At 53.5% G+C, this 12,883-nt stretch overlaps 1 protein-coding gene across 1 annotated transcript in view; it reads left to right on the forward strand.

Moving 5' to 3' along the window:
* The first annotated feature begins 352 nt into the window (after nucleotides 1-352).
* Rfx1 (regulatory factor X1) overlaps nucleotides 353-12,883 on the forward strand; it is a 30,090-nt gene continuing 17,559 nt past the window's right edge. Inside the window, exons 1-3 of the mRNA XM_038312532.1 lie at nucleotides 353-545; nucleotides 7,577-7,915; nucleotides 12,654-12,763. Coding sequence (XP_038168460.1) covers nucleotides 7,618-7,915; nucleotides 12,654-12,763 — 408 coding nt within the window. The 5' untranslated portion in view covers nucleotides 353-545; nucleotides 7,577-7,617. The remainder of the gene's footprint in view (nucleotides 546-7,576; nucleotides 7,916-12,653; nucleotides 12,764-12,883) is intronic.

Genomic DNA, 12,883 nt, shown 5'->3' on the forward strand with positions numbered 1-12,883 from the left:
CGACGCTCCCTGCACCTGTGCAAGAGAGCGCGACAAACTTTTGGACGAGATTGCTATCTCCTCGGCCCAACCAGAAGGCCGACTTTAGAGCGTCATCCCACCCCTCTGTAATTCTCAGGGCTGCTTCCTCGCGCGAGTGACGGGCTTTGCTGCCTTCTAGGGTTCAGATTCGTCTGACGGACGTCCGAACCGAGGAATCCGAGCTCGGAGAAGTACAGAGGGTGTTGAAAAGCGTGGACGGTAGCCAATAGCATGCTGAAAACGTCCGGCGCCGTCCAATCGCTGCTCTGGAGCCCCGCCCCGACGCGTGACGCAGTAGGGTGGGTAGCAACAGTTGCCCCGGTGAGGGAAACGGAGGCGCCATAGCCACGGTAGTCGTGGCGACCAAGCAACCCAGCAACGCCAGTCAACAACAACAACCGAGGCCGCCCCCCGCCCCCACGCCCCCGGCCCGGCCTGGGGACCCCGGCGCGCTTGGTCCCCTCTGCACAGCGCCCACGCACCTCCTCAAAGCCTTCCGCGGACACAAGTGCGGAGAAGCCGAGGTAACCGGGGCAGCGCCTGGCAAGCTGGGCGCGCCGGGGCGGGCGGCGGGGCCCGCGCGGCGCCTGTCGCTTGAGTACAGTCCTGAGGGAAGGGGCGGGCGGTCAAAATGGCGGCCCCGACTGTCGGGGCCGTGGGGGAGGGGGCCGGGGTTCGGCCCCGGCGACACCACCCGCCCCCGGCCCCGCAGTCCGGCCCCCACGAGGGCGGGTGCTCGCAGGCCGCGGGCGAGTGGAGGTCGGGCGGCTGGGGCGGGGGGCAGGGGGGGCGCTTTTATGTGTCGGGAGGTGCGGCGAGGCGGGACTATGGAGGCTGGACCAATGACAGCGTGCGGAGGCGGGGCCTGACCGGAGGTGGGCGGGGTCTAGCGTCCCTCCGCCCTCGGAGTCGGGTGCGGCCGCTGCCGCCCGGACAGTCCGGGTCTTCCCGAAGAGGAGAAGCCGCTTGGTAGCGTACCTGCCTAAGATTTAGAACTTGGCCGTTCAACTATTCCATTTTAGGCCTTTGTTTTCCTTCCTATAAAATGGGGAGAAGTGTCGCCATCCCCTTCTTTATTACACATACACACACACACACACGTCTACTGCTGTTTCTCAGTAAGATTTGATAAACTGTTAGTATTAATTGCAGAATGACCTCCACTTTTAAACCCGGGAGGACGTGGAGGTGGTCAAGTTTCAATCAGACTGTCTTTAGCCTGGGGGATTTAGTTGTCACAAGTTGAAGCTCCAGCTGGAGAGAAGTGATCTCAGGCCACAAATTTAGAGGATCTGAAATTGTCTGCGGTGCCATCTCAGCCGTGCGGTGGCGCAGTTATGGGGCTCTTGTTTCTGGAGACTGGAGTTTTCTCCCTAGCCATTAAGTAAGGTCTTGTGGAAACAGCAAAGCCAATGGCGCTGTCAGAGATTCCTTAAGCCACATCTTCTGACCCGCCACACGTTTATGTCAAGTCAGTATCCAGAGGTCAGAGGTTATAAGGTGGTATCCGTCCCACATGGGCAGGAGCAGATGCAGTGTCAGAGCCAAGGGGACACACAGAGCACCTTTGCAGTTGCTTTTTCGGGGGTGGGTGCAGAAGTAGACCAGCCACGGCAGTTCTTATTGGCTGTGTGCTTGTTCCTTGCTTTGCATTTCAGTTGGCACTGGTGTACACTGCAGCCAATAAGAAGACTGACTTTTCCATTGGAAATTAAGCAGGGAAGTGTGAGCTCCCTCTTAGAGGGACTTTTCCTACTCTTTTCAAAGTTAAGATTGTGCACATTAACTTTCAGGAAGATGCTGGGGTTTGCTAGGTTGGTTAAAAAAAAAGAAAAGTAAAAAAAGTCTTCAGTTTTTCAAGACTTTTCTCTGTGTAACAGCCCTAGCTGTCCTGGAACTAGCTCTGTAGACCAGGCTGGCCTGGAACTCAGAGATCCACTGCCTCCCGAGTGCTGGGATTAAAGGCGTGCGCCACCACTGCCTGGCTTTGATTCTGGTTTCATCACCTGCTTGGACATCCTCCTTCCCAGCTATTCTCACAGTTGTTGGTCCTGGAAGAGGCTTTTGACTGGGGAAGGTTGGTACTGCCTCAGTTTCTTTTGACCTAAAACAGTTTCTCTCTAGCTGTGTGTTCTTGGGTGAATGATGTCACATTTTTTGGAACTCCATGTGTCCTCATTTGAGCTTTATAGATGACTGTATATGGATCCCATGAGATGTATCACACGTCAAATACATAGTAGTGCTCAAGTGATGTCACTTCCTGTCTACCCTCAGAATTAGCTGGTGTTTTATTTTTATCGTTTTGTATGAGAGAGAAGGCTGATGCTATGAGTTGGCAACAGGAAGCTGGAGAGCAGGGATGCAACTTCTTTTTTTAATCTTTTCTCTTGGGGGATTGATCCTGTCACCCCCAACCTAGGTGATTGCTCTGCACTGAGCTATACACCCAGACCTATTTTTTCTTTTTCAAGTTTTTAAATGTTTACTTTTTATTTATTTGTATGTGCACACATGAGCACTTGCATGTTAAAGCATGCGCGTGCAGGCAGAGGACTGCTAGAGGGAACGAGTTCTGTCCTTTTACCAGGTAGATCCGTGGGCTTGAACGCATCATCAGGCCTAATAGCAGGCCTTTACATGATAAGTCATCTTAATGGTCCAGTTTACTTTTATTTTGAGACATGGCTTTGCTAAGTTGTCCAGGCAGGCCTTGAACTTGTGAGCCTCCTTGCTTAGCTTCCTGAGTAGCTGATATGACCAGCCTGTGCCACCAGGCCAGAGCTCCACTTTCTGTGAAATGTTGCCCATTTTGCTTGTACATGAGTGGCTTTTGTTTCTGAGAGTATCCAGGAAAAAAAAGTGCTGTTGAGTAGAGACCTTGGCTCAGCTGCAGCTCTCGAGGACTGAGCAGCGCTGTGGAGAAGGTAGGAAGAGTATTTTTTTTTTTTTTTTGAACAAGGACTCGCGTTTTTCCGTGAGCCCTGAACTAGGGAGGGTCTCAGTCCTGTTGTGCACCAGGAAGGATGGCAGTCCGGCAGGGTCAGCCGGCACCTGCTCCTGCAGAGACTGTATCCTCCACCCAGAAGTTAGCAGTCAGTGGAGTGCAGCCGGCCCGCCGTCCACGCTCACCAGCCCTGTCTTCATTCAGCTGCATATGCCCAGTGCACCGTGACTGCCGAGTTCCCTGGAGGCTTGGAACTCAGTGTAGAACACCTGCCCAGTGAGTGTAAGACCCTGCCTTCCATCCCTAGCACTGAGAAAAAGAAAAAAACAAAAAAAGGGTTGAACTCCCAGCATATGCCCATCAGTGTTCCAGGACTGGGGTAAAAGGGGGACCTTATGCGCTGACTCAGGAGGGCGGAGAAATTGTGGGGAGTAAGCCGACGGCTGTACAGTGGCAAGAACACTGAAGGAGAACTGGGGTGGGGGGGACACACAGTGACCAGGGGAAGTGGTTTGAAGTTAAGGAGCTGGGATCGGGACAGGGTCAGAAGCAAGTATAAGTTGGGGGGGGGGTGCAAAGGCCGAGGCAGGAGGGAATGGGAGCATTATTAGACCAAGAGCCAGGGGACAAGACACACAGGGTCTGAGGGGACGGGTCCTGAAGGCCCCACAGTCATGAGAAGGATAGTGAGTGTTATGTTCTCTGATGAGACATGGGACAGGCCGGGTGCTCAACGGATCCTGAGGACAGTGCTCCAGGGCTCCATGTGAAGGAGGAGAAGTAGCCAGCCCAGAAGATGTGCCAAATGCCAAGGGCGAGGTGCACCAATACTGACCTTTCCTACTGCCTTCCACACTGTCCCCTTACCAGTGCTGCTCCACAGAGGAGCTGAGTAGAGGAGGTGTTTTCTCCCTTTCTTGTGAACCATTTGGCTCTGGAGTCTGACATTTGTGACCTGCTCTACCAGCTGTGGCCTGCTGCCTGTGTTTGGTAATGGGTCTACTTCTCCTTACAGAAGCTAGGCTGCTTTCTGTGGCCTGGCAACTCCTGCCCTGCTGACTTTGCATGGGTGAGAGCTAAGAATGATTTTTTGGGATGACTGGAAAAATTCAAAAGAATACTTTATCATGTGAATATTTTATAAATTTCATGACATGAAAAATCATAAAATGCAAGTCTGTGTCTCCCATTGCTTTTCTTGCCCCTCGTCTGCACATCTGCTCACCTGTTGCACCACCACTGCATTGGCAAAGTCAGGTGGATACCATCAGACACTGTCTGCCTACAGAACCAAACATAGTCACTCTTAACTCAGGGAATGGGTTCAGACACTGGTTCAGGAGATCACTGACAGAAAGCACGTGGGTTTTCTGCAGGTACTTTTTCCTTCTACTACCTTCCATGAAACAAGTGCATGGGAAATAGGCATACCACATCTAGGTGTGTGATTTATTCCCCTGCAGAGAGCCCCAAGCTTGACCCTTGCTCATGTGGGAGGGATGGGCGAGTCCTCAAAGAAGGCACCAGGAGCATGGTCTTTTGGAGCCCTTTCCTATCAGAGAGCAACAGCCTCTGCAGCAGCCTGGGCCAGGGTAGGTTGTCCTGGACATGGGGGACTAGCTAAAATATATTTGGGGCCACCACAGACTCTGAGCAGCGGAACTCAGGGATCTGCATGTTAGCCACCTCCCCAGGGGCTGCTGTGAAGTGCATGCATATCTGGGAATGAATGGTAGTGGCTGCTCACGTGATCACATTGGATTTTTACAGTGATCCCATGAACCCAGGTCACAGATGGGTAAACTAAGACACAGAGGACAGTCAGTAACAAATGTTTATGAAAAGGTTCACATGGGGCAGATGCTGATGGCTACAAACCCTGAGTCAGGTTGGCTCGGATGCAGCCCCTTAACAATGGCAGGAAGCTGGGGTCAGTGGAAGATGAGCTGCCCTCACTGTGGTGGACTATGGCCTTTTCCTTCCCTTGATGCCTAAGTCTTTGGCAGGGGTGGAGTAGGGTGGCATTGAGTATTGAGTCTGGTGCTGCTTCATGTCCTGCTGGGTCCTATAGTCTGAATCAGTGTTCATCCTTCTTTGGGCTCTCACAAGATGGCCCAGCAGGGCTACACTCGTCGTCACACACACACACACACACACACACACACACACACACACGGAGTGGTGGAAGCCCTGTTCCTTGGAATCACTTTTGTCTCTGGGGACTGTGCTACAGATGTCCTTAGTGCTTTGCCCAGGCTTCCCTTCCTCTCTCTCTTTCTCTCTTCCGTTTTTTGGGGTGGGGTGGGTGCTGTTAAGAGTAGAACCCAGGGCCTGTTGTGTAAGCATGACCACAGTTCAGCAGTGGGGGCTGCTTTCCTCCACTCCAGAGGGAAACAGTGGAGGAGCTCCCCAAAAGCTACCCAATGCCTTCTGAGTTTACCACCTGAGGGTGAAGCCCGGATCTCTGGAGAGGCAGGCACGGGGAAGTGGGAAGCATGTTGAGGCTGCACTGTCAGTGGCCCCTCTTGGGTGCTAGGCTGACTCCCTGGATCCGGCTTAGGTTGGTAGCGGGACCTCTGGTGGAAAGCACAGGGAAGGTGTTGTCTACTGAGTGTTAGAAGTAATTAACGTCCTGGCTGGGGTTCTGGGCTGAGAGCACCCAGCAGTGTTAGCACGACAGTGTTAGCACGAGCCTCAGGACTGAGTCAAGTTAGTGACGGACAGACACATGGGTTCGTAGTGCTAAGGCTGGGGCAGTAGCTCAGTCTGGCTCCCAGCCTTCCGCCCGGAGACCTCACTCTAGGTCAGCCTGCTGACATGGCGTGTGTGGCACAGTGGTGCCAGAGGTCAGGACCGAAGAGCCTCCCGGTTGGCAGGCTCCCAGCCTGGGTGCTGTGTGATTCAGAGCCACAGCTAGCCTCCAGAGCACAGGGCAGGAAAATACTGGGGATGGGCACCCTCCCAGGGCACTGCCCGTCTCACGCTAGGATAAGCCCAGTGCCAGCCAGGAAAGCTGCACTGGCCAGCGCGACCAGCCACTCCTGCCTCAGAAGCATCCCCACCCAGAGCCTGCAGTTTCTGCGGGACCTGTGAGTGGCACCCTGCTGTGACACGGCTCTGAGAGACAGCTTTCTCTGTGACTTGCTGCCAGGAGCTGCCAAGGGCATAGAGTGCCCACGGTTCAGACAGACCTGCCACTTCCCTGCTGTGTGGCCTGGGGCCAGCACCTAATCTTCTCTGAACTTCAGCTCAGCTGGCAAACTCAGTCTGATTCACTGTGGTGGTTGCAGATCTAAAATGGCTGTGTGATGGATGTCAGCTTGACTGATCTGGAATGTGCAGCAGGAGGCCAGGAGATGCCCAGTTAAAGGTAGTATAGTAGCATATGCCATTCCAGAGGCTAGGCAGAAGGGTCACATACTCACGGTTGGCATGGACTATACAGGGAGGGCCTGCTGCAAAAGACAAGTGCTAAAGATTGGATGGCTTCAGGGTAGAATGTTTGCTTATCGTGTTCAAGGTCCTGGGTCCTATTCTCAGACACCAAAAGAAAAGAGATCCTAGCACTAGGAAGGCAGAGCCAGGCAGATCTCTGTGAGTTCAAAGCCAGCCTGGTCTACAATGTGAGTTCCAGGACAGCCAGGGCTACATAGTGAGATCCTGTCTCAAAGGGGAGAGGTGTTCACTGGGCTTGATGGTGAGAGGAGTAACACAGGTGCTCTAGAGTGTAGCACGAGCAATAAAAACCCAGGGACAGATATTGGGGTTTAACCTGAAGGTCAGAAAAACAAAATAGCCAGCCACTGGCTTTTACCTCTACCTCAGTCTGAAATGGCAATCCTGCCTCTAGGAATCTCAGAATGAGACTGTGTGAGAGCTGTCTCCTCCCATCTTATATTCCTCTCTAGGGCTGGGATTAAAGGCATGCACCACTACCGCCTGGTTTCTGTGGCAAACTAGTGTGGCTACTGGGATTAAAGGTGTGTGTCACTACTGTCTGGTCTGTAAGGCTGACTAGTGGGGCTGTTGTTTTACTCTCTGATCTTCAGGCAGGCTTTATTTATTAAAATACAAATGAAATATCACTACATTTCCCCTTTTTGTCTAAATAAAAAGGCTATAACTAATATAAGTATAAGAAAACTATATACAATAAATACAGTGACTATACACAATATATATAGGCAATAAATACATCAACAATGTCCAGGAAACAAAAGTGCAATTTCCGTCTACACTAGAGGCCACTGACATTCCCAAGCCTGACCGGGTGACAGTCGAGCCATTTGTAGAGAGGAACACAGAATCACTTGCAGTCTGGAGAGTTGTCCCAAGCGTAACCTGAGGCACTGTGGGCATGCTCAGATGGCAGGGGGTGGAGGGCAAGGGCAACAGCCACTGCTCAGGATGAGGGCGGGGAATCCCGACTGTCTCCTCCCAGATCCCCTACAGGGATGGTCCATTGTATCTAGCCAGTGATTTAATCAAGTTAACCCAAAGACATCTCCAGGGAGCTGGGAGCTGGCCCTGTTTTCCTCTGCTGGTAGATTAATTCTTTTTTCTTCTTTTGTTTTTTTTTTTTCTCTCTCCCCCACTTTTCTTCTCAAGGAAGAGGAAGACCGCCTTATTTATTATCATTCACTGTTGGCATGGCAACACAGTCCTATGTTACTGAGCTACAGGCAGCCCCACAAGCATCCCAGCCGCCACAAGCCCCACCCCAGGCCCTGCCCCAGCCACCACCCCCAGCAGCACCCCAGCCTCCTGCTGCAGCGACTCCCCAGCCCCAGTATGTCACCGAGCTGCAGAGCCCCCCACCGCAGACGCAGCCTCCGGGCAGCCAGAAGCAGTATGTGGCCGAGCTTCCAGCTGCCCCTGCACCCTCGCAGCCTGCCACACCTGCCCCATCCCCTGTGGCTCAGCAGTACATCGTGGTCACCGTCTCGGGTAAGTTCACACCCACATTTATGGCAAGAACACTTGGAAAATCTCTGGGAGGAGTTTTGAGGAGCATCCAGGGATCTTCTCTGGGGCTTCCTGTGGGATTTGGGGCATCTTTGGGCAAAGGGAGTCAGGTCAAGCAGAGATACTTTTGTGTCCCACTGGGATGTGCCTGTTTTTATCTGTTCCCCAGAAAAGATGGGATGATGAAATTCAATTTGCACACACCTGCAAGAGTTGGGCTGCCCACCAGCCCTGGGCCTCTCTAGTGCCTAGGTTTTCTTGCTGATACAGGGACCATTGTGGCTTTTCTGTCTAGGGCCATGTGAGAGGTGCTTAAAAGGCTGGTCTAGAGGGGTCCTTGAGAGGACTGTCTAGATGGCTGTGATGTGTCCCCTCTCTTCCCTGGGGACCAAGCAAGCTCCTGTGTCCATGACCCTTGTACCATGGAGAAAGTCTAATGCTACAGCATGAGAATGGGGAAAAGGGAAGGCTAGAATCAAGAGAAAAACCCAACCACTGCAGGTGGCCCATCCTGGCCCAGAGCCCTAGGTCTGCTTTGTACCTCTGGGGTGTACTATAGTTCCCATCCTCTGTTCCTTTTCCCCCTTACCTTCTTGGGAAGCAGGGGAAGGAGGAAGGTGCTGCACTCACACATGCCCAGTGCGTTACTTTATCTTTGCCCGTGTGCCCTGCACTCTTTCTGCCATGCCTGAGCGTGCAGCTGACCTTAGTGGGATCAGGTACTGGCCCGGCTGCTCCAGCCTCTCCTGCAGGGTCCACAGCGCCTGCCAGATGTGACCCTTTGTACACATCCCTCCCGCAGCTAAGACAGACAAACAGCATGTTCACCAGGACCCCTCTGCCTGCACCTGCAGTCTGCTTCTCAGCCTCTTTTAGACTCAGATATTCTCAGAATAGAAGCTCTCTCCCTCCTGCCTCCTCGTCCACACGCTCTAGCTGGGGTCCCCATCCTCTCATCACATCAGACTCATTGATCACTCCGGACTCTTGTTATCCTTGGCCGCTCTAGGCAGTGACCGGCACGCCCATTCCTCTCCGACTGCAGACCTGCCCCGCACACCTGCCCAGATTTCACTCACTTCTCTCATCTTCTTGGTCGCCTCACCTCTCTGAGCCATAGGCAGCTCTCAGGCTCAGGCTGGGCCCCTCTCTGCTCCAGCAATCATCCTCTCATGGTGCCCTGAGAGGTGTCATGGCTCCTATTCCCTTCCTTCTTCCCAGTCCTGGGCTTTGAACCCAGAGCTTCACAGACTCTAGACCAGTGCTCTACCAGTGAACTACATCCCCAGCCCTCTTTTTACTTTTTATTTTGAGACAGGGTCTCAATAAGTTGCTCACACTGGTCCTGAAACTACTCTGTAACCCAGGCAGGCCTTCACCTTGTCATCCTTTTGCCTGAGCCTCATCAGAAGCTGATGGCAGGGTATACCACCAGGTCCAACAGTGGCACACCGAGGGAGGCCAGGCCACAGAGTGGCTTTTAGGTTAGACAGACCTAGGCCACTCTCACTAGCTGTGGGGTGGGGAGCTAGCATGCTACAGAGAACAAGGCACGTTCTCTGAACGTGTCAGGCTAGGCTACAGCTCTTCTCTACAGTATCTCTGCCAGGCTCTCACCCTTGGCTCAGACAGTGCTTGTTGCCTGCTTTTCACAGTGGTCCTGGGAATGTCTTCCCACGGTCTCACTTCTGGCAAGAGAGAGCCCATCCCTACAAAGAACCCCTCTGCCTCCTGAGCTCTGAGGAAGAGGAGAGGCTGCTACCTCCTAGCTTCTGTGTCAGGGTCTTCCTAATCCCTTTCCCAGGTTTCCCATGTGAGCCAGTCCTTTGAGGAAAGAGAAGCTGAAACAGGGAAGTGCCTAGGCCAGCCCCTGGGCCAAGAGCAATCTGGGCTGACCAGGAACCCTGCAAGTTCACTGCAGGGGGAAGGCTGCCCCTTGCCCCTGGAAGCCAGACAGCAGAAGTAAGCTGAGACCTCCAGCCTGGGCCTGGCATGCTCTGCCCTCAAGTGACTTTGGAGACAATAGGAAGGAAGCTCAGATTTCCCTGGCCAGCTGATACACATCCATAATCCCTGTCCTCCCCTGAGAGGCCTCCAGAATTTAAGGTGGAAGGAGGTGATGCAGTCTGGGAGGGTGAGGCCGGACTCCTGCTTAGCCTGCAGGAGGCGCTGCAGCCACCCAGGCTTCTCTGCTTCCTTCAGCTCCTGTTTTTCCAGAGCTCAAGAGGGCTGTGCTCACAAGAGGGAAATGGAGCTGCTTGTCAGCATCTTCAGTGAAGGTGGGGAAACTGAGGTCCAAGAAGACATAAGACCCTGGAACAGCAGGGGCCCAGAACCTTGCCCTGAACTTTCAGAAGAGAGGCAGATAGGTCTGTCTACCCTTGGGGGAGAGGGGCCTGGCTGGTGAGGCTGCCAGGTTCAGCCTCCTGAGCCTGCCTTCAGTTTCCTGAAGAGCTAGCTTGCTCTCTAAGCTGAGGGGTGGCCAGGTAGACAGGTGGGAGAGCCAGGTGCCTGGAGGAAGTAGTGACCACATGGACGAGATATACTGTCTGATCCAAGCAGGAGGTGAGCTCTGGCTCCTAACCCTAGCTTTCAGGGCCTCCCTGCCTATGCACATGCCCAGAACAGAGATGGCTAACAGACACAGCTGTCCCTTGACTCCATATTTTCCCTTACTTTCCTCCCAGCTCCCTTCCAAAACACAACTAGGAAGCCCTTGGCCCATTCACCCTCCTGGTGTTGATGGGTAGGGGAGAGCCTGGGGCCTTAAGAGCCACCCCAAGGCAGGTGAGGACAAGGTGAATAACTGGTTGGAGCAGATCCCCAGGTGTGCAGCTGCAGAGGGTCTGGACCTTGCAAGTGGCTAAGACCAATGCCCTGTGTAGCTTCCCACCCTTAGCAACAGCAACAGCAAGTCCATGCACCCATCCTTGGGCCAGGCCTGACTCCCTGCATTCCAGACAGTTGTAGGTATGTGGGGGTGGGGAGCCTCTGACTCTAGGCCAGCTTGGATCTCACTCAGATAGGCTGAAGGAGAGGTCCTTCTCAGGGGCCCAGAGACATCTAAAGCAGTTTTAAAGGGAAGATTCCAGCAAAATCTAATTACTACTGCTTAGAATTGGTACAGCTACCCGAGTAGACCTGGGGAGAGCCACAGGAAGTCTGCCCTGACAATGTCCCCACATCTGGTGCATACTCGGATGCTTTGATGCAGACTGGGCCAGTCTCCTGGCCTCGCCAGGCCCCTTTCCTGTGTCCCTTATGGAGAATGAGCTCTATATTTGAAACCTCAACCTTGAAGTGTTTCTGAGGGCCCCAGCTTCCTAAGCCAGTCTGTGTGATCCTACCTAATAAGACCAGCAATTTGGGATTGGTATGTGGGGTTGGGTAATGTGGGCATTCAGGGAGACCTGGGAACCAGGCCCCCTAGCTGGGTGATACAAAGTCTCTGCCACATGCAAATGAGTGAGAAAGGCAAGTACTGGCTCCTAGGGCCCAGAATCCCTTAGAGCAGCTCCTGGTACAGCAGAAACAGTATCAGTATCCACAGCCCTCCCTCTCTTTGATAACCCTGTGTTGCCATGTAACCCTTCAGGGGGCTAGGTAACCTCCCTGGACTCCTACCCCTTGCCCACTGCCAGATCCCAGGAAGATGGACCTGAGGCCTTGGTTCCTTTAGGCTTTACTGGAGACTGAGAACAGTCACATGGCCGCCCCAACCTGACTTGTCCTCTAAACTGCTGAGGAACAAGCTAGGCCACATATAGGGGATAGGCCAGATGACATCCCAGCTTGGGTAAGACTCTCTTAGCTAGTGTGTCCCTCTCCACTTCCCTGCTGCCCCATGAATCACTCAGCAATATGTGTATGAAATATGACCTGCCTCTGACTGATAGCATCCCTGGGTACCAGCCTTCCTTCTGCCCTGCCCCAGCCCCCTCGCAGCCTGCATGCAGCAGATTGTTTATCTGAGGGCATGAAAGCGTTCTGAGCTCATGGCAGGGATTAGCTCTCCAAGGCTGCAGGTATAAAGCCACCTGCATACTCTGCTGCTCCCGCAGTGCTGGCCTCCGGGCCTGCTGGACAGCAGGGTTGGGAGCAGGCGGGGGCACCATGTTCTATGATCCTCTCTTCTTGGCTGCCTGCCAACGTAAGTACCTGTACTTTGGGCTCTAAGTGCCTTGCTATCTCCCCTCCATTTGGGTAGGGGAGGAAGGCTTGGGGCACTTTTGACCACCTTGTCTCCTAAGAAGCCAGGAGAAGCCCAGTGCCTTGGCCCCTCCGAACTGTCAGGTTTTGAGCCAGGGGGAGGGGGTCTAGTCCACTCCCAGTTTGTGTGGGAAACAGGCTCCTCAGACATACAACTTCAGAACAAAGAAAATCAGGGGACTAATTCCAGATATCAAAGATCCTGGGTCCTCTGGGTCCTCATCCCATCCTGCCATGTTCCTCTGATGGATGCTAGGAAAGGCCAGGCCATTAAGAGAGACTTACATAGATCTAATCTACATGGGAGGTAGAAAAAGACCAGATCTCCTGAGTAAACTGGGAGCATGGGGACCTTGGAGGAGGGGAGAGGCAGCAAAGGGAGCAGAGAAAAATGTAAAGCTCAATAAAAATCAATTAAAAAAAATAAAAGGCCAGGCTGGACTTGGAGAGGCCAGGTCCTCACTGTTGGAGAAGCAGCAGGCAGAACTGACTTCCCAACCTCTTCCCGCAGAAGGTGCCATGCGAGCTAGTGAGACTGTGTCAGAGGCCAGCCCCAGTTCCACAGCAAGCCAGACCGGTGTCCCCACCCAGGTGGTACAGCAGGTGCAGGGCAGCCAGCAGGTAGGACATGGCCTTCACTGGGGAGAGGGGAGGCGATCTCCCCATTTTCCCTGCCATAAACATCTGTTTACCTGTCTCATCAGGATATGGCAGCAGCCACCCTCTTGGTAAACAACCCTA

The sequence above is a fragment of the Arvicola amphibius genome, chromosome 15, assembly GCF_903992535.2.
Source record: "Arvicola amphibius chromosome 15, mArvAmp1.2, whole genome shotgun sequence".
NCBI classification, from domain to species: Eukaryota; Metazoa; Chordata; class Mammalia; order Rodentia; family Cricetidae; genus Arvicola; species Arvicola amphibius.